This window comes from Lytechinus variegatus, chromosome 9 (assembly GCF_018143015.1).
Source record: "Lytechinus variegatus isolate NC3 chromosome 9, Lvar_3.0, whole genome shotgun sequence".
Taxonomy (NCBI): Eukaryota; Metazoa; Echinodermata; class Echinoidea; order Temnopleuroida; family Toxopneustidae; genus Lytechinus; species Lytechinus variegatus.
The window spans coordinates 15,204,966-15,224,924 of NC_054748.1; the positions used below are offsets into that span (position 1 = coordinate 15,204,966).

Consider the following 19,959-nt stretch of genomic DNA (forward strand, 5'->3'; position numbering starts at 1 on the left):
CAGGGAGTATGAGGATAAGAACCGTGATACTCGAGGGCGTTTAGTTGTAACAGGAGGTTACGACGCCTGGCAATTTGTTTGAGGGCCGGCGGTTCGTGAGAATCGCTAGAGGCACCTCGGTGTGTTGGATGGCCGGTGTCTGCTTGATCCGCTCGGTTGGTAGTACCGTCGGCTGAAGCAGGCAAGCCTGGGGGTAAAAACCCGCAGTGCTGGAGGGCACTCTAGATTAGCTTGAGAAGCTGAGAGGCCTGGCCATCAAAAGAATCAGAGGATAGACCGCCCGACGGAGCGGGGCTTACGTCTGTGGTTCTCCTCTTCTTCTTCGGTTGCTCCGGCGCCGGAGCGGAAGAAGGGACAAGAGGCTGGACTGCGCCTGTCTTCCTCTCCTTAGCTCTCCCACGAGCGAGAGGAGGCGTCGGCCGAATCTGACGGCGTCAGATTGAATTGAGAGTCCGACACGGTCGGACTCAGGTGCCTCTTCCGACTAGGGGCTGGTAGCCCTTTGCCGACGCTCCCTAGAGGGGTCTTACACGGCATCGAGCCTAGTCTTTGCCGGGTGGAGAGACCCGTGCTCTCCCCCCGGACTTTAGGTGACCCGATGGCCGGTGGGTCTGACAGCCCTAGAGGAGTCGCCGTTTTCTGTACTAGTGCGACGCTCCCCGATAAGGTTCAGGTTCCGGGACGGAAGCCTTGGCCATCACCGTGCGGGCACGTGGTCGCAAATCCACGGTTCCACCCCTTTGAGAGCCCACGGGGCTCTGACTCTGTTCTCGCTATCTATACTACCTGTGGTGGGGGATAAGACCCCGGTGTCGGGCCCCGAAACAGCAGTCGCCTGAGGCTCTTCAGGAAGAGAGTCCGAAAGGCTCATTATTGCCGTAGGGTGATCTAGTAGTAAGATAAAAAAACAGAGAAGCAAAGGGGGTAGGGGGGGTAACAAACCCCAACCCAGAAGACAAGGACCTCAAAAAGAGGACTTTTGAGAATAAAAAACGGATCTCACAAGGATGATACAAGGTAAAATCCCAGAGCAAAGGAAACAGTAATAATTAAAGAATTATTATGAGACACTGTCCCTGAGATCCGTTAGAAAAATTAATTAATTAATTAATTATTTGATTATCACAACAAGAATCTGCTTCCGCCAAATTTCTGAAAAGAAGGAAGGAGGGAAGCATCTAAAAAGAAGAAAACACTAAGTTTTTTTTTGTGTCCACCTGTTCAAAAGAAAAAATAATTTTTCTTGAGGTGAGGATCAGCTAAGGAAAAAGGGAAACTAGATTCCCTTTCTTTTTTTTTTATAAACAAGAAGTTTAAGAAAAAAAATTTATAAGTCCGGAGACCGGTAGCTGACCTGAAAAGGAAGGGGGGAAAAACAAAGATAGCTTTCCCGAGAAGGAAGGCCGAGCCAAAGGCGACGAACGCTGACAGGAGACGGCTTCCTAAAAAAAAATTCTAAGTATTCTTGTGAAGGAAAGAAAAGAAAAAAATTTTAAGACAAGGTCAGATTTTTTTTTTTAATTAATTGAATAATTAATCAATTAATAAACACAAGAACAAAGGATTGATTGAAACAAAAGAACAATCAACTAACTCGAGACAAGAGACAAAGAACTTGAATCGAGGCAAAGGAGCAAGTCAAGAATTAAAAGAATCAATCAATTAATTAATTAATCAATTAACTATTCTCATTCATTTCAATTCTACCTTGGAATTAAGATTGTAAATTTTGAATGACATTTGAGTCTTTTCCGTTCATTTCATGTCATTTCATTCGATAAAATCGCTATTGTTTCCCTAAATTATATCAGTTAAATTACTGCCTAAACTATTCATCAATCAACCAATTCTACATTATTTTTAAACCTGAAAATTTATATCGTGTTTATTAGAAACATTTTGTCGAAATGACTGGAGGATGGGAGGGGAAAAACGAACAAATACGGGAATGTGGAATTATAGCGTAGCCGGTAATCGTGTAGCTATGTAGGGAGTTATTATTAAAAAAGAATTGGATAATTTCAGGATACAGCATGATAATCTATTAGGCATCATAATTAGAATCGTACTCAGTTTTCTTTGAAGGAATGTCAGTTGTTATTACCTTTTTTTTAATTCAATATCTTTGATTTCTGTTTTACATGTAGATAAAGCTCTGGCTGAGGAAGTATTTTATGGTAAGTTTAATTGACTCTTACTCTCTAATTGTTGCGTCACGTCATTGATGCTTTAATAGTGGAGATGTAATTAAAGGAAAAAAACTTAAGGAAGTAATTTGTCAAATAAACAGACGGTAGATCAAAAGAATAGGAATAATGATTAAATAGACAAATCTCGTGAGTATAAAAACAAGAAGAGGGAGAAAAAGAAGACTTGTATAATTATGTGTGCAGCCTTTATGATTGATCTTAAACCGGAAATAGTGTGTAATACTCGATCTGTCCTTCATTATGGTTAATATGTTTTTACACAAAACTAAAAAGACACTTTTCACTTATATTCATGTAGAAATATGGGTGATATAATACCAAGCTTATGTTACAAGATTTGTTACATTGCCTGATTTTATTGACCGACCCTTAACATAACTGTACTACAGGTGACTCTGTCATGTATTTTATCTCTTGTAACTTTTATATTTGCATTTTACTTGCCACAAGCTTAAATCAGTTATCAAACAAGATAGGCTAATTCTGTAATGTGTCGCATTCTGCCATAATTACTTATAGGCCTATGTGAAAAGTGGGCGTGGTTCGTGACGTCAGAAAATAGGATGAGGAGGTAGAAGCCGTCACGTCCTTGATATACACACCTCAACCAAACATGATATATTCCACATGATATGTGGCATTAATTACATTGTGGCTAATTTTGACATTTTACAATCTTATAAGGGTCCTGGAAAGTTTGAAATGCCTAGTGATTGATAAATGTGGATTTTATTTCGAATTTGATTTAATTCGATGTCAAACATGATACGTTTATTCCGCTAAATGTTTAGGAGGAATGTAATAAAGCTGGTGTGGTGTTTGACATCACAAAAATAAAATTTCTAAAGATGCCAAAGTAGCACCGGTCGGATTCTTAATATGCACACCCTCAGCTTAACCTTTGCCAATAAATTCACATAATATCCATCTTGTTTGCATTTAAAACATATATTCCAACTGATATGTATTACTTACATTCGTAAGGCAATTTGGCATTTTATGACCATAAAAATGGCTTTTTACTGACCTTTGCGTACTTTAAATGTCCAGCGATCCATTAATTTACATTTCAATTTTCAGTAGCTTTAATCTGATACCAAACATGGCATGTTTATTCCTTAAAATATGAAAATCAAAATTATGGGGTTTGTGAAAAAAGTGGGCGTGGCATATGACGTCAATAAAAATGCCCAAAGGTGCCCAGGTGGCACCCGTCGGATTCTTGAAATAGATACCCCATACTAAAACTTCCAGAAAAAAAAAAGAAATCGCATTCATACCCAACTTGACGGTCATGCTATAATTTTGATCATTTATCTACCCGACTAATAGACTTCAATAAACACTGAAAATCATGAAAGTCAAGCGCGGGGTCAAGCGTACGTATACGTCAGTCAATAACCTTTGTGTGTCGGGACCCCGGTAACGTCATTCGCATATGGTGTGGCGCTGATTTAAATCATATCATACCATATCAATTCAATTGTTTTACAATCCATTTTCAACTTTTCATAAATTATTTACAATGATGACACAGCGTAGCAAAATATGATCACAGTTCATGAACATCTTTAACCCTATCTAGCCCCGCCTGAGGGAGATCAAAAAGCTGAAATGCGTGAGGATGGGAACGTGAAACTTGACACCTTTGGTAGGTATATGTTGAATTACTGCCTAAACTATTCAATCAATCGATTCTATATTATTTTCAAACCTACAAATTTACATCGTTCCTATTAGAAACATTTGTCGAAATGACTGTAGGATGGGAGGGGAAAAAAACGACCGAATATGGGAATAGGGAAATTTAGCCGGTGATCGTGTAGTTATGGAGTTATTTGGAAAAAAATGGATAATTTCAGGATGCAGCTTGATAATCTAATGAGTAGGCAACATAATTATAATCGTACTCAGTTTTTTATTCAATATCTTAGTTTTCTGTTCTACATTTTCTGTTTTAGCTAAAGCTCTGGCTGAGGAAATATTTTCTGGTAAATTTTGATCTTACTATTTGATTGTTACGCCACGTCATTGTTGCTTTAGTGGAGATGTAATTATAGTAAAAACAAACCTGAGGAAGAAATGTGTCAAATAAAAAGACGGTTGATCAAAAGAATAAGAAGTATGAATTAGACAAATCTCAGGAGGATAAGACACGAAGAAGAGGAAGAATTGTGAATGCATGTAGCCTTTATTCAGGATACTATCGTAATTATATGAACATAATACGTATCTCACTAATCAACATTGCGAGCGCGAAGCAAGATCTGGGCGCCGTAACACAAAGGTTAGCGATTAATCGCTAAATGAAATGACCAATCAAGATTCTCGTTGCGTGTGCATTTTGCTATGTAGACTGAACATGAACCAATCAGAATCGTTCTTTTAAATAAGCGACCAACCTTTGTGTTACGGAACCCTGAATTTTTTATATTAAGACCTAAATAGGGTAATTCTGGGGATTGTTTAATATTCAGACCAGAAAAAAGTGAAATTTAAAGGACATTTTAAAGGAATTCATGAAGAGCAGACACACTTCACCAATCCGCCAATATGCGAACATAAAATAGGAATGGAACTTCTTATATTCAGACCGTAAAAGGGGACAATTACTTTAAAGCAGTCATGAAAAAGAAGCATATTGAGGCCAATGTCACTGCATGAACTTATGAAAGCTAAGAGTGCGAGGATAGGTATGTGGTGTATACTGACTTGAAAACGGGGTGTTTTATTACTTTACACTCTTAAAACAAATCAGTCAAATTGACTAGACCAGTAGTCAACTGGGAGCAACTGATATGGCAATCACTGATATTCACATTTCTGACACATTCTAGTCATAAAAAACTATTTTCTAGTTCATTATGAATAGAAAATAGTCAAATATGACTAGAATAATAGTGGCACCCATCTGACCCTATTAACTATACATTTTTACTGATTTGTTTTGTGTAAAAATAATAGATAAGACCAAAAAGGCATCAAATTGCTTCATTATGAATTATAAATCGACTCGGCATCATGACGATAAGCTAAGATGACAATGCGGGTAGTATGAAGACGATTTTAAATACTTTGTCTTAAATAATTTTTCTCGTGAACGCCTTAATTAAGTTTTCAATTTTTGATTGATTATTATCACATTTTCTTTTTACACAGGAGATACTGCATAATGTCAATCAAAATGGATAATCCTCATAATGTCGTCCATCGCAATGGATAACCCTGAGTGCATTCATAGTCCTCCATCCAAATTTACACTACTGCATTAAGCAATATAATGACTTTGAATCAGTGTGTTTAATTACAAAATGTTCAGGAAGTTCACTGTGACTAACAAATACGATTACAACATCACCTCAACTCTTTTTTTTTCACAAATCAGACTATCAACAATTTCACCGTTATGCCAATCGTGCAAATCGGTATTATTGTTACAGACCTGCAAACTGGCAGCTTACAACATTAATTCTATCACAGCAAAAACTGTGGTGTTAACCGGTGTACACATCACACCATTTATTTTACACCGGTGTTAAATTGGTGGTGTTAATTTTACACCTATAGGTGTTATTACAACACCTATGGTTGTTACATTTACACTCTTTGGTGTTATGTTCAATCTCTAGGGTGTTATTTTAACACCTCAGGGTGTGGTCCTCTGTTAACACCAATTGGTGTCAGTTTTAACACCACAGTTCTTACAGTGATTAAATGTACAGACGCCAGAATATATTGAAAAAAAAACCTGACATGAATTTTACGTGTTATCCATTAAAATGACATAGAAAGATGAAACGTAATGTAGTTTTTTTTTCATTTCAAATTGTGATATTGTCGACGTGGATGTGTTGTTCAACCAACATTCTGGCGTGTGCTAACGTACAAAGTATTTCCGTGGATCGTCCTCTCATGTGCTGAACTTAAACACACTGTAAAAAAAAGATACTGGGCAAAATTTTAACCAGCACGAGGGTAATTATGTGTCCAACCAATTTGGGAAAGTATTTTAGCCAATGCGGAAAGAATATTGTCATAAGGTTAAAAGATAAGCAGCAATTACTTTAGAATGGGCAAAATTTTCATGACTAAGGCCAGGAGAAATAAAAATTCATAATGCTGGTTGGACACATAATTACCATCATGGAACATTTTACCAAATATTTTTTTGTGTACTGTGCTGCTAAGCTGCCCCATTCGTGCTGTTAGGTCTCTAGCATGGTAGTGGTATAATTCGACAACAATGATCAAATTCGGAAAATTAAAAGTATTTATACGCATGTTGATCTAAAATAATAGCTTAAAGCAAAATGGGAATACTTTGTAAATGTGTTTGTATGTGGGTGTGTGTGTGTGAGGATTTGCGGGTGAGTATGTTGGTGTGGGTGCATGAGCGAGTTTGTAATGATCTACTTCTTGGAAAGATTACCCTGTATTTCACCCATCAACAAGGGAGTCCTATATACTCTCGGGGATTTTAAACCGTTTCATGAAGTAAATATGATTTGTCTGCCAGTCAGGTTTCGTGTGAGTAGGCGATTATTGATAGAGGTGAGTCTCCGATGGTCAAATTACAATGGTGTGTAAAGGTGTGTGTGTGTGTGTGTGTGTGAGGGCGCGTGTATGTGTTATGGTCGAGTGATCTACGGCGGCTTACCAAACCCAGAATCCTGATTCCGAGTCCCCACCACGGTGCCTATGCTCATGAGCAATGGCTGACCCCCGGGTGGGGGGGGGGGGGGGGCGGCACAGCCGGCCCGTGCCCCCTTTGAGAGGCACTATTAAGAGTTGTAATATAAAATGATCTTAAAACAGTGCCCCACCCCCTCATTCCGAAAGTGAAGACATTTTTTATTGGCTTGTCAGATTTTTTTCCTCGGAAAAATGTGCCCCCCCATTTGGACAATCCTGGATCCACCCCTGCTCGTGAGCAAGGCATTTACCTCTTACAGTGCCAAGGAGTTTCAATTGTTTCCAATTTAAACAAAATAAAACCAATCCATAGTTTTTAAGTCTTTAATCGTAACTTCTTTGCAGATATAAAAAGGAAAATGTATAAAATTTACCATTCTGTCAAGAGAAACTGAATTCTCATACTTTACGTCATTTTACAATTAAAGATTTTGAAACAAGCCCTAACTGAGTTTCCTTTTCGCCCATGACATTTTTCAGCCACGAAAGTATTCATTGAAAAAATGTGTTGCCATGGCAGCAGCATATTATATGGCAAATTTAGGTAAAACCTTGCGATTAGAACTACTTCAGTTTTCAACCAATTCTAATGAAATTTGGTCGCGACATTGACCTCGAGATAAAGATGTGCAAGAGATATTTTTGCATTTGTCAGACAGTGCGTTGCCATGGAAACCTCATACTGATGCCAGAATGCAGGAAAAAATCATTATAGATCAAACTACTCAGTTTTTAGCCAGTGCTCATTAAAGGTGGCACAAATATTTATCTTGGGGTAAATATTAATGTTCAATGTCAAGGGGGGGGGGGCCCAGCCTTGGTTGTTGGAAAGGAGACAAATAAAGAAAACAGAATGGTGAAAGTTTGAAAGATATCGGACAAGCGATGATAAATTATGGCTGCTTTAAAATTGAGATTCCTAAGACTATGTAGATTTCAAATTGGCAACTATGACAAAGAGCAAGGACAACTTTCCCATAGGCCATCAGGGCTCGAATTAAGAATTTAAAGGCCATTTTTTAAAAGGGCACTTAAGGGAAAGGGCAGGCAGTTTTCACTTTATGGGACATCCAAGGCCACCAAAAAAAGGGCATCAATAATAAATGCACTTTTCAATGGGGCACATGCACTGGCTTACCGCAGGGCACCAAGGCCACAGAAAAAAAGGGCAGTTATTTTGGCCTTAAGTCTCCAAATATTTGAAAGGGCATCAAGGCCATTTCTGAGGGCATCTAAGGCCATGGCGTAATTTCCTTCAGCAAGAAATTTATCCACACTGTGCTGCACTCGACCCAGGTGAGGTGAATGGGTACCCGGCAGGAATAATTCCTTGAATGCATGAGCGCTGAGAGGCAGCTCGAGCTAAAGCCGAGGTAATAATAATAATAACAATGCGCCTCGGAATAGAATATTTCTAGATAGATGGCGCTATATAAATGCCTATTATTATTATTAATTCGAGCCCTGGGCCATGCATCTTGATTATCGGGATTTATGGTACCCTTTCCCTTGGGTTCGTATAATCTAAATGTAAACCAGATAGTATTGTTTTATGTCCTCATGAAAGATAAGTATCATTTCAAGTAAAACTTCTGAAAAAAGACATTTTAGCCATCCCTATGTATTGGAGTTAATGGAAGAGTAGTCCTGGCCTTAGATCACCATGACATCACACATGCGGCCAAAGTGACGTCTCCATGGGTAAAGTGATTACCAATATTTCCTAAAAATTCACAAGTTTCTGATTACTTTAATTAACTTCGACCTAGAAACTTGAATGATTTTTTCTTTTCCCTCTAAAAACAAGTTTTTATTATTATATAAATCACCTTTAGTGATATTTCTAGGTTCTTTTTTTGTTGGGGGGGGGGGCGGGGAGGTCCTTAAAGGACAAGTCCAGTCCAACAAAAAGTTGATTTGAATAAAAGAGAAATATTCAACAAGTATAACACTGAAACTATCCAAATCAGATGAAAAAACAAGAAAGTTATGACAATTTCAAGTTTCTCTTTATTTCACAAAACAGTTATAATTATGCACTTCCTGGTTAGTATGCAAATGAGGAGACTGATGACGTCATCCACTCACTATTTTTATTGTATTTTATATATCAACCGTTCTAATTTTCTCATCATTACCAAGTAAAACAACAATTAATTCCCCAGAAACATGTGGAATTAGAATTGTTTGATAATGATCAAGTTGGTCCTTATTGTCAAATTGTCATCATCATCTGTCTCATTTTGCATGTCACATACATTGCTCAAGAAAAATTGATTCATAGACAATTAGAAAGACGATTTAGGTCCACAAGGTTGGAGATCCACAAGCAGATATATCATGACCAAGAGCAACCTGTCGATACTTTGATAAAGAATGCTAAAATACAATACCATTGGAAAAAAGATTGATGACTGTGGGAAAGACCAGAAATTGTACAAAGTTGCCAATGATTTGCTTAAAGTTATTGTTTAACTTTGTGAGCAGCCGATTAAAAAATTCTCAAACCAAGATGAAACATGTGTACCAGTGCATGTATTAGAACTAATAAACCCTGAAAACAACCATTATTGAGAATGAAAAGCTAAAACTACAAGGCAAACCCCGATTTTGTAAATAGGTTTCTTATAGACGCCTAAATATTACACATAAGTGTATGGATTGAAATTAAGATGGTGTTTCCGGTCACTTTATATTTCAATATTTGAAGCACTAAATAATTATTTTCGAACGCAATTTTTTCTGGGCTTCATTTTTGTAACATATCCTAGACACAGGTGACAAGTGTGACCTTCTAGCTCTGATTTTCTAAAAGTCAAACCAATGTTAACCAATCACTTTAACAGGAAAAACGAAAATCTCCTTATCAGAACATCTTACTCATGGTGATCAGGTTGAGCTTGAAAATTGCTTCGATCATTATTTTGCAGCAATTTTCTAGCAGTCCGGCTTCCAGACTCCTGCTTTAAACATTCGAATGACACTGTTAGTGCAATAAAGTCTGAATTGAGGGAATTTCGACATATCGCTGTAAGTGAGATGGAAGTATTTATCAGAATTTCTGTCAACTTGACCCAATCCCAACAGATTTGATTAAGAAATGTGCCACAGTTTTGGCGCCTGTCATTACTAAAATAGTAAACACAAGTCTTCGTTCGGGAGTTGTACCATAATTTTATGTCTGTGTAAAGCTAGCTGTCATCCATCCGACGCTGAAAATAAAACATCAGGCTTAGATCAAAAGTGTATGAAAAATTACCGCGTCAAACTTGTCCTTTTCAGGAAAACTGCTAGAAAGACTTGTTTTCTCACGGTTAACATCATACTTACAAGAGAATGAGTAACCCACGTGAATCCGCGTACAAGATTGGTAATAGTGTAAAAACAAAATATCTGTCGAGAAATGAACAATGGTCACCTTCATCTTATGCTTGATACGGGTTCAGCATTTGACACAGTAAATCACACTATCAATGGTACTGCCCTTGCTTGGTTCATATCCTATCTATCAGAACGATCTCAATATGTTAGAATCGGCAGTTCTATCTCAGGTTTAACTACTCTGAAGTTTGGGGTACCCCAGGGCTCTGTAGGAGGTCCACTGTTCTTTTCCCTCTATATGCAACCAATCGGCAACATATTTCGTGAACGTGGCATAAAATACCTTAGTCATGCCGATGACATTCAACTCTTTTTGTCTTTTCAACCTTAACCATTTCTTGAATTGAATTAAATTGAATTAATTAAGCAAGGCGTAGATCTGCTCTTGGTCAATATCTACACGTTTGCTTCAAAGCTCTAGTTAGGGTGCTTCCCAGGAAGTGGAGAAAGAGCATTATAATTGTATGCGTGCAGGCTAAGATCCAATGACTGTATATAAATAACTTGAAAAACGTTTTGACACGTCATTCCAATATATTAACCCTATAAAAAAGCCGAGTATGGCTATTAGAATTTGTAACTCCTTTTTTCAGCTTAGAAGAATGAAATATCTTTGTCGCACACACTAACAATTAAGATGTTGATGTAATAAATGAAATATAACTCTTGACGCAAATCATCTTTTTCTAAAACGTTTATTCAAATCCATCGTGTAGACAGAGGGTATCTTAATATACTTTTGCGAGAATGTTGAACATCTGTTTGTATTACAAATAATTAAAGAAAAACACCACTTCACATTAAAAGCGTTGCCTTTGCTCAATTATTTGATTAAATTTTACTGATTGTGTTTTATCGTGGAAAGGGATTTGGGAGAACATAAAATATGAAAAGGGCATGGACGACCGTCGAAACAAGAAAAAAGAATAAACATACAAATTCAGGAATAAAAGTATAGAAGAGAAAGAAGGAGGAGGAGTAGTAGTAGAAAGAGAGAGATAAAGAAGTAGAAGGATAAATAGGAGGGTTTGAAGAAGGGGAAGAAAAGCAAGTTAAAGCAGTAAAATAGCATAACAGGCAGACAAGTCTAATTGTTGACGTAAATGAAATAAAAAGGAAGAAAAATAAGGAGAAAAACGAGAGTTTTTTTTTAAAGAGTGAAGAAGTGGAAAGAATATAAACAAAAATGAAAAGAAATTATAGGAAATGAATGATAGGCTACTGAATATTGTTCACCTGAATAACATCAATGTATACTAATTGGAGAAGAATGTCAAACAATCATTGAGTAATAAACAAATAGATTATCGAGTCATGTTCAATGGATAAAATAAAGATTCAAACCCCTTAAACTCTTGCAAGCCTGAGACATATATTTATACTATTTATGATGGTAATAATTATAATAATAATAATGCTGATAAGATTGATAATATCGTGGATAATTTGTGTGGTACTTAATTGTACACCACGGGTACCACACGAGTACCGCAGGAGTATCACACGGTGGTACCATAGAACGTGTGTGGTACACCTTTCATTTCTGTGGTACCAATACACACATCTTGTGTACCATTAAGGTACAACCGTAGTACCGTGTGGATACTACGGTTTGTAAAATGGTAAATGTAATAGTGTGGAATTTTCCAGCACACATACCATGCTCAAAGGATTTGCATATCAAGGCATAATGCATTACAGCATCAAGAAAAAGACAAGATGTCGAGAAGATATTGCAATAAACAAAATATATATAACCATTCTATAAAAATAGATTTTTGAAAATTTCTTCATAGCCTCGTTGTCCATATAATTAAAAATAATAATTTCAGCAATGATCACAGGCATAATTTGTGCATATAATAAAATTGTGCTTGATCTTTAATATAAACATCCCATGTATTTACAGTATAATTTTTTTAAGAGTTGTATTTTACTGTCTTTAGATTTCGCAAGGATATATTTAAATGTGATCCTTAGACAATATTTTGAACCATTACGCTCGGTTTCCGACATATGAAATCTGAGATATTTCCTATACCGGGCAAAGGCTGAAAACATTTTCCTTTACTAATGCAAAAATGCATACTAATTCTGTTGTCATGACATTTCTTTCTTCATTTAAGAGAAACATATTCTGAGCTTGTAAATGGATGAAATCGAAATAAAAACTATGTTTTCGAAACAACACATTACCTGCATGAAATACATCACTACATGCCTAGAACGTAATGGCCTGCATATCATGACTATGGTCCGTATTTTGAAGTCCAGTAGAATTTTAAGTTAACTAAGTCTAGGTTACTTAAAACACGGTCTAACTCTTTGACTTGAACTACGGGAAGTCAATAAATGCAAATATCTGTTTATGTCCCATAGTTCAGTTATCATTCGCAGACATTGGAAAAGGATATGAGGGTCAAATGAGTTGATGAATAAAAAAATGTGATATAGTACTATTATCTGTGTCACAATTGGCTATCCATAGTAAACCATACTTTTGAACCATAGTTTAATTCACATCCGAGTTCGGAATATCAATATGGGTCTATATGTGTTCACATTGCCGTAAACCATGTAAACTGTTTTATTCCCCATTAGGAATAAGCCATCTTTTCTTTCACCCCGCACAAAAAAACAAAACAAAGACAGGGGACATTATTATAGAGTGCACGTGCTAAAAATAGTATTGAAATAAATTGGGTAAAATTCAACAAGCAAAGGGCTAGAATTTGATATAAATCCGATAAAAAGTAGACTCAGGTTATTCAAAAGTTATGTGTAAAAAATGTCTCTCGTGTAAAAAAAAAAACCTTTCAGCAGTGATGATTTTCCTGTTTTTATTTTCTTGGTGTAAAAAGTTTGCATAAATATGATTTCTTACTATGTCGATTACATTTACCTTTTTAGGCTTTGTAGCTTCTATTTTGTTAATGTTTAATGGTAAACGCACCCTCTATTCTATTTGCTATTATGTTTCATGAATTGTTTTAGCAGGATCTAGAATTGAAATAAATGAATTAAGCTGGAATAAAAAAAATATAGAATAAAATACAATATAGGCAGAGAAAATTTACCATCGGCTTGCCCATTGCATATTCAAACCGTATCATAAACATGTTGTTCCTCGTTTAATTAAGAAGGTTTGAGCGTTACATAATTATATCTGGTGTTGTCGTATTATGTTCAATTCATTTCAATGTTCGTTAATTCCATAGGATTGCAATAAAAACATATTGCATAATACATGTATTATTTTTTTCATTTTAAAAGTCTATAAGATTCGAAGGAGATCGCAAACCATGAAAATCTATTTAATACATTGTCAGTGACTAATTCACCAGAGAACTATAACGTATTTTCTATCGTTGATCTCTTCCTTGTCGAGCCCGTTCTAAAAGATCCCTGTCCATTCGGTTGGCCATTTGCTGCATTCAAATCCTTAATGTTTTCCATGAACGTATTCATAAAATTTCTGTGAATACTCCCTCTCTTGTCGGTTTTAGGAGAGGAGGCTGGTTCGAGAAGGGCCGTGTCGCAATTCACGAGGAATGCTCGAACGATTTCTTCATTAGAGTTCTGAAAGAGATGTAAAAGAGGATAGATAGACCGATTGAATAGGTTGCCTTCAGGCTGGCTATCGACATGACCAGATTTGATGTCATGGCAAAATCTCAAAAAAGAACATTATTTCTTTAACTGCTAACATATGTCAGCGAGCTCAGTGAACTTTTGTATTCTATTAACTTTGGTATGACTACCCATGGGATTGTAGCAGGATTATTTTGATGGGGGGGGGGGGGGGGCAAGGCACCATAAAGCTGACGTCATTATTTCCTCTTAAAGATATAAAACTAGGTAAAAATACATTCACCCTACCAATATATCTTTTTAAAACCTGTATTCCTCCCTTTTCATCCACTCTTTTTAAATTGAAAAAAACAAATGCATTTTGAACTAAAAAAATGTAAACGTTTTTGATATATCTCAACCAATCAATTCATATTTTACAATTTCTCATTTCATCGTGCCAGACATATGAGTAAAAAAAATTGTAATGCTTAAAGATTCTCACATAAAGGTGTTAAAAAAACGCGAAATACGGGACAAATCGCCGTCCCAGACAGGGTTGTATGGGACATGGGACAAATTGCTGAAATACGGAACTGAAATACAGGTTGCCCTGCAATATCTTACCAAGCAAACACAAATATTTCATACAAATTATAGAAGTCTTTCGCTATGAATTATTTACGAGAATTTTCAAACAAACCATTCCTCACCAATTGTAGAGCAATCCGATCTTCTGTTACTGTGAAATTCGTGATAGACTTCGCTTTGAGGTAAGAAAGAGCCCTCCGAACATCATTTAGAATCAACGAAGAGTCAACAACAGAGGGCGGATGTCCTCTATCTTCGATGTATTTTGATAGTGGAACTAAATTCCTGGCAATGTTCTGGGCGTTATAAGGTGTAAGTATACATTCGGTGGTAAGGTGGGTGTACTTCTCCTGAGGAACACCGTTAAATGGCGCCCTCTCTGGTAATGCAACAACAGCTGCGGAAACAGATAATTCTGTAAAGAATAGAGAACAGAAATAGATATGTGACTTGAGCTATTTAGAGACATGCATCAACAGCGACGTAGTTTACAAAAGTAGATAGCTATTTGGACAGGCAATGAATCAAATTATTCAAATTTAATTCATACAAGTGGAACGCGCCGCTGACGGCCTGGCCTGCATTACACAATTCAATGTACCAGCTGTGATGACTTTGTGACATGAACACATGAAACATAAACATAAAATTACTATGAAAATACTCTTTGGCATTCCTGTGGTATTTCTGTAGGTACTGCAGAAAGTGGAATGCCTCTGGCGGTCTCACCTGCACCACGCGATTCAATATAGCAGCAGTACTGACTTTGAAAACAATTGTACAATAATTATTCACAAAAAACACCATTCATATAATGATACAATACTACGTTCATTGACCTTTGACCTTGATCATGTGACCTAAAACTTGTCAGTAAAACTTGATTACCCCGATATCCACATTTTATAGACTATATCTATAAGCTTTGAATGTTATGACAGCAATCTTACAATTACATCTAGAATGGCCAAAGTTCAATGACCTTAAATGACCTTTGACTTTGGTCATGTGACCTGAAACTCGGACGGAATGTTTGCTTGATTGCTTTTATGTCAAAATTTCATGAATCAGATCCATAAACTTTCAAAGTTACGATGGTAATTCAACAGATACCCTAACATGGCCAAAGTTCATTGACCCTAAATGACCTTTGACCTTAGTCATGTGACTTGGAACTCAGGCAGGATGTTTAGTCCTACTTCATTAACCTTATGGCCAAGTTTTATGAACTAGGTCCCTATTATTTTATAGTTATGCTGTCATTTCAAAAACTTAACCGAAGGTTAACTTTTTCGGCAACAGCAGCTATGTTTCTAAATATTTTCTAGAACTTATATGTATAAACGCTTTTAGAATGAAGATATTGCATATATTTTAGACCATAATTTTACTTTGTGGCATGATGCTAGTCTCGCGGTCTGATTTTGTTCATGATATTAATAATGATAATATATGTATATTTACCCAGGATAGCCACTTGAGTTCCGAAAACTTGCTGTTCTCACAGCGGGACCTGCTATTACTACTACCCCGGCTTTAGCTGAGCTGCCTAGGCGCTCAAGCATTCAAGGAATTTCTTTCTACCAGGTACCCAATTACCTCACCTGGGTTGAGTGCAGCACAGTGTGGATGAGTTTCTTGCTGAAGGAACTTACGCCATGGCTGGGATTCGAACCCACGACCAACAGTTTCAAAGTCAAAAGATTAATCCACTGGGCCACAACGCTCCACTAGTTGTTTCAAAACAACTTGAACTATTTTCTTTACTTTACTTTACGTTGCAATTTCAGGCTTTTCAAAACAAAGAAATATGTATGAAGGTCTACTTTTAGACTATTTTCCTTTCTTTAACCAAAGGGGCAATGCTATTCTTCACGAGGAAACACTTTCATTGGATATCATTAATGATATCCAATAACCATCTTAAACAAATTTCAACTACTGGACTTGAAAATATGATTTTCTGGCTCATAAAGATATCTAACTTACGTGTTCCTTCCGATTCTCTCAACTCCTTTTGTTTCTGTTTTGCCTTATGTTGTTGCCAAATGGTGGAGATGGTATAGAGATAAGGATTAAGAGATGAGTTGAGTGGGAGAATAAAGACGGCCGTCCACGCGTAGACATCGGGTGGTATCTCGACGGCTCCACTTGTTGCCAGAAAACCCATTATGATGATTGGCATCCAGCAAATAAAATCCGTACCCACTATCATCGCCATTCGCGTTGCCAATTTGACCTGCATACTCGTTCCGTTTCTGAATAAAAAAGAATGTGCAGATACAATATTTCAAGTCACTAAATCAATGGACATTCTGCGAACTTTCATAATCAGGTAAATGAGAAACTGCATTTTCAAGATTGCAGTAAAAATGTAATGTTTACTTTTGGTTATGTTTGAACTATGTTCATTTGATTTGTCGTGTGTTAATTTTTTTCAGAGATTAGGAGCTGCAGTTTCCAAATGATAAAAAATTCATATAAAAGAGATTGATCTCGGTGGGAAGGGGAGGGATGGGCCCACTGTCCACTATCAAAAATATAGAAATGAACAAGTTATATTATTTTATGGTGTAGAAAGACAAATCATTGCTCTTTGTACTTACCTAACGTGTCTGCCTGTGTCTTTACCCTTTGCCACTTTTCTGGCCGACCGATGAACAGTGACGAATATGGCAACATAACAGAGGGCAGTTATCAAGAAACAAACAAGGTTCAACCCCAGGAATATGGAAAGGGAATACTCCCATCCATCCGGTCTGTCCGCCGAAAGAGGGAGCCCTAGACATACGCTGGACCTGCCGTAGAATCGATCACCAAAGTAGTTCAGGTGGAAGGCTGGTACCAGCGAAATGACAAGAGCGGCGGCCCACATCACCGCGAGGCAAACCGAAGAGGACTTGTTTGAAAACTGTAGATGGTGATGCTGCGAGAACACGATGCAAAGGACGCGATCTATGCTGATGAGCATGATAATGAAGACGGATACTTCACTGGAGAGCGTGGACATAAGACCGGCGATACGGCACACCACACTACCCCTCCACCTATCTGCATTGATTGCGTAATCCCCCATGTAGTATTGATCGGCGATGGCAATGATCAACATATATACACCCATCAGCAGATCGGATACGGCCAGGTGGGTGATCAATTTCGCTTGGATTCGCGTGGACGACACCGACTTCCGACGGAATACCCTGAGACCGATGGTGCAGAGGTTACCCGCCAGAGCGCTGATACCTAGGATCCACATGGCCACGCGGAGTGTGTTCTGCTCCAGGAGGTCGTTGCACGATGAAAACTGGTCGATTGGCGCGATGCAACCGCTGCTGTCCGACGCATCGGCTGGATGTAGATCCAACATGCAGCAAAACGCAAAGCTATCTGCATACCTGGTGAAATGAAATGTATGTATAAAAAAGTTTGCTACTTTTTGGAGAAAATATCGTGAGGAACAACCAACGTACGTAGAGAGATTGCCGCTCTTCACCTCCGATGGAATAACGTAAGAATAAGGTGTGTGAAATTCCTTCGAGCTCATATTTAATCATATCAATACATATCATTTATATTTTACCAGATTGTTGAAAGATACAAAACGTGAAAGCTGGGAGGAATGTTGAAACAAAGTCAAAGGCAAGTAACGATATTATAAGATGGTTTATTAACAGGTGTGGTGTACAACTTGGTATAATAATATTTTTAAAAGAAAATGTAATAAAGGTCTATTTTATTCCAATGTTTTGTCGCCCTTTCTGCCCTCTTTAAAATCTTTAATGTTAAAAGCTCGCATTGAATCTCCTACTTGGGTTGTGGTTCCACCACTCCATAATAAGCAACATTACTCCCGTCAAACCTTTACATTTCGATATTTCATCCATACTTCAATCTGCAATATCATAGGGAAACTGGCTCTTTAAGATGATGATGGTATAACATAGTGATAAGACGAATGTATTATTAGAAAAAGAGACTACTTACACTTTATCAAGAGACGGAATTTCCTGTAAAGCTTTTCGGATGGCATCGGTACTGGGTATAGTTGTTTCCCGTATATCCCTGAAAAAGGTTAAATTAAAATGACAAAATGAGTGAAGTGGGACGCATTGAAGAAACTTGAAAACTTAACGAAAGTATGGTGTACCGAATGATAATTATCGATTGGTTTTGATCAAAGACATCACATTTCAACAGGTCAATGATTAAGTATTCATTATGGAGCATTTCGTCAATATTTTGATAAATGGGCAGATCTGATATCTTCCTTCAATTTGTCCTTTCATGAAACGCTCCTTAGATTATTCATCTATATTAAAACGGTGTAGAATAGTGACCCCGCCCCAAAATCAAAGGTAGGTTGCCCAAATGAATTTTGAGAAGCTTGAAGCTTGAAGCACCCCTAAGATTTTAAATGATTCATAACCGTCAAAATAAGTTATTGATAACTCATTCACGCGGGTTAAAATTACAATTTCATTTTCCCCAGAATATGACAGTTCCCATTTAATACGAATACACAGGTATACTATTTGAGTGAAATTAATATTTATACTTACAATACTCGGAGATTTGTCAAATTGGCGAAAGCACCAAATTCAATGTATTGAATTGGATTTTCACGGAGAGACCTAAATTTGAAAACGCAAAAGGAAAAAAAAAAGAAGGAAGCACGATTATCATAAAAATCCTAGAGTCACAGCTGACATTATAAAATAGGTACTAGTCATTGGCGGCGCCAGGGAATTTTGATGGTGAGGAAAGGCAATCTAATCGTATTGTCATTATTCTTCTTACTTAAACAATATAGGAAGTTATTGAGAACAATAGCAAACTCTTTAAAGGTGAAGTCCAACGTGGAAGGATGTTGATTTTAATTAACACAGAAAAATCAATCGAGCACAATGCTGAAAAATTCATGACAATCGGATGTAAATAAAGCAAGTTATGATATTTAAAGTTTCGCTTATTTTTCACAAAACAGTTATATGCACAACTCAGTGATATGCAAATGAGGGAAACAATAATAAGTGAACCACAAAATGGTGAAACAATGGTGATTCACAAGTTTGTGGTAGGAATAATACTTTATTATAAATAATACCCGTTCCAGAAAGAGTTGCGTTTTTAAACGCAGGCAAAAAAAATCAATCGCAAGTCCCAAATGCGTGCTGTTGATTGGTTGAAAATCAAGTTGTGCATGATTTTTAGAGTTGCGATTGATTGCAGCTCTCTCTGCAACGGGTCCAGGTCCTCTCAGTTGTGTACAGGCCAGGACGTGCATATAACTATTGTAAAATTAGGCGAAATTTTAAAATATCATAACTTTCTTACTTTACATCAGATTTTGATGAAATTTTTAGTGTTATGCTTGTTTGAATTTTTCTTTCTATTCAAATCAAATGTTTGTTGAGGAGTAAATAGACAATGCAGGGAATTGTGAGTTTCCTGGTTAATGCATGGGTAACAAATAAGGCATGAAGAAGAAACATCATGAAGCCAACATGTTTACTGA

At 37.0% G+C, this 19,959-nt stretch overlaps 2 protein-coding genes across 6 annotated transcripts in view; one reads left to right on the forward strand and one right to left on the reverse strand.

Annotated features, from left to right (window-relative positions):
* Nucleotides 1-5,728, forward strand: part of LOC121421558 — a 41,098-nt gene extending 35,370 nt beyond the window's left edge. For 2 of the 5 annotated variants that reach the window (XM_041616303.1, XM_041616308.1), the window contains 2 exons: nucleotides 4,172-4,201; nucleotides 5,370-5,723. In XM_041616303.1, coding sequence (XP_041472237.1) covers nucleotides 4,172-4,201; nucleotides 5,370-5,383 — 44 coding nt within the window. In that variant the 3' untranslated portion in view covers nucleotides 5,384-5,723. Of the gene's footprint in view, nucleotides 1-4,171; nucleotides 4,202-5,369 lie in introns of all 5 variants that reach the window. The other 3 variants (XM_041616304.1, XM_041616307.1, XM_041616305.1) reach the window with 3 other exon arrangements.
* A 7,309-nt stretch (nucleotides 5,729-13,037) lies between these two features.
* LOC121421048 overlaps nucleotides 13,038-19,959 on the reverse strand; it is a 92,501-nt gene continuing 85,579 nt past the window's right edge. The window contains exons 41-46 of the mRNA XM_041615647.1: nucleotides 19,004-19,075; nucleotides 18,429-18,506; nucleotides 17,051-17,839; nucleotides 16,434-16,702; nucleotides 14,567-14,859; nucleotides 13,038-13,862 (exon numbers count right to left, since the gene is read on the reverse strand). Coding sequence (XP_041471581.1) covers nucleotides 13,632-13,862; nucleotides 14,567-14,859; nucleotides 16,434-16,702; nucleotides 17,051-17,839; nucleotides 18,429-18,506; nucleotides 19,004-19,075 — 1,732 coding nt within the window. The 3' untranslated portion in view covers nucleotides 13,038-13,631. The remainder of the gene's footprint in view (nucleotides 13,863-14,566; nucleotides 14,860-16,433; nucleotides 16,703-17,050; nucleotides 17,840-18,428; nucleotides 18,507-19,003; nucleotides 19,076-19,959) is intronic.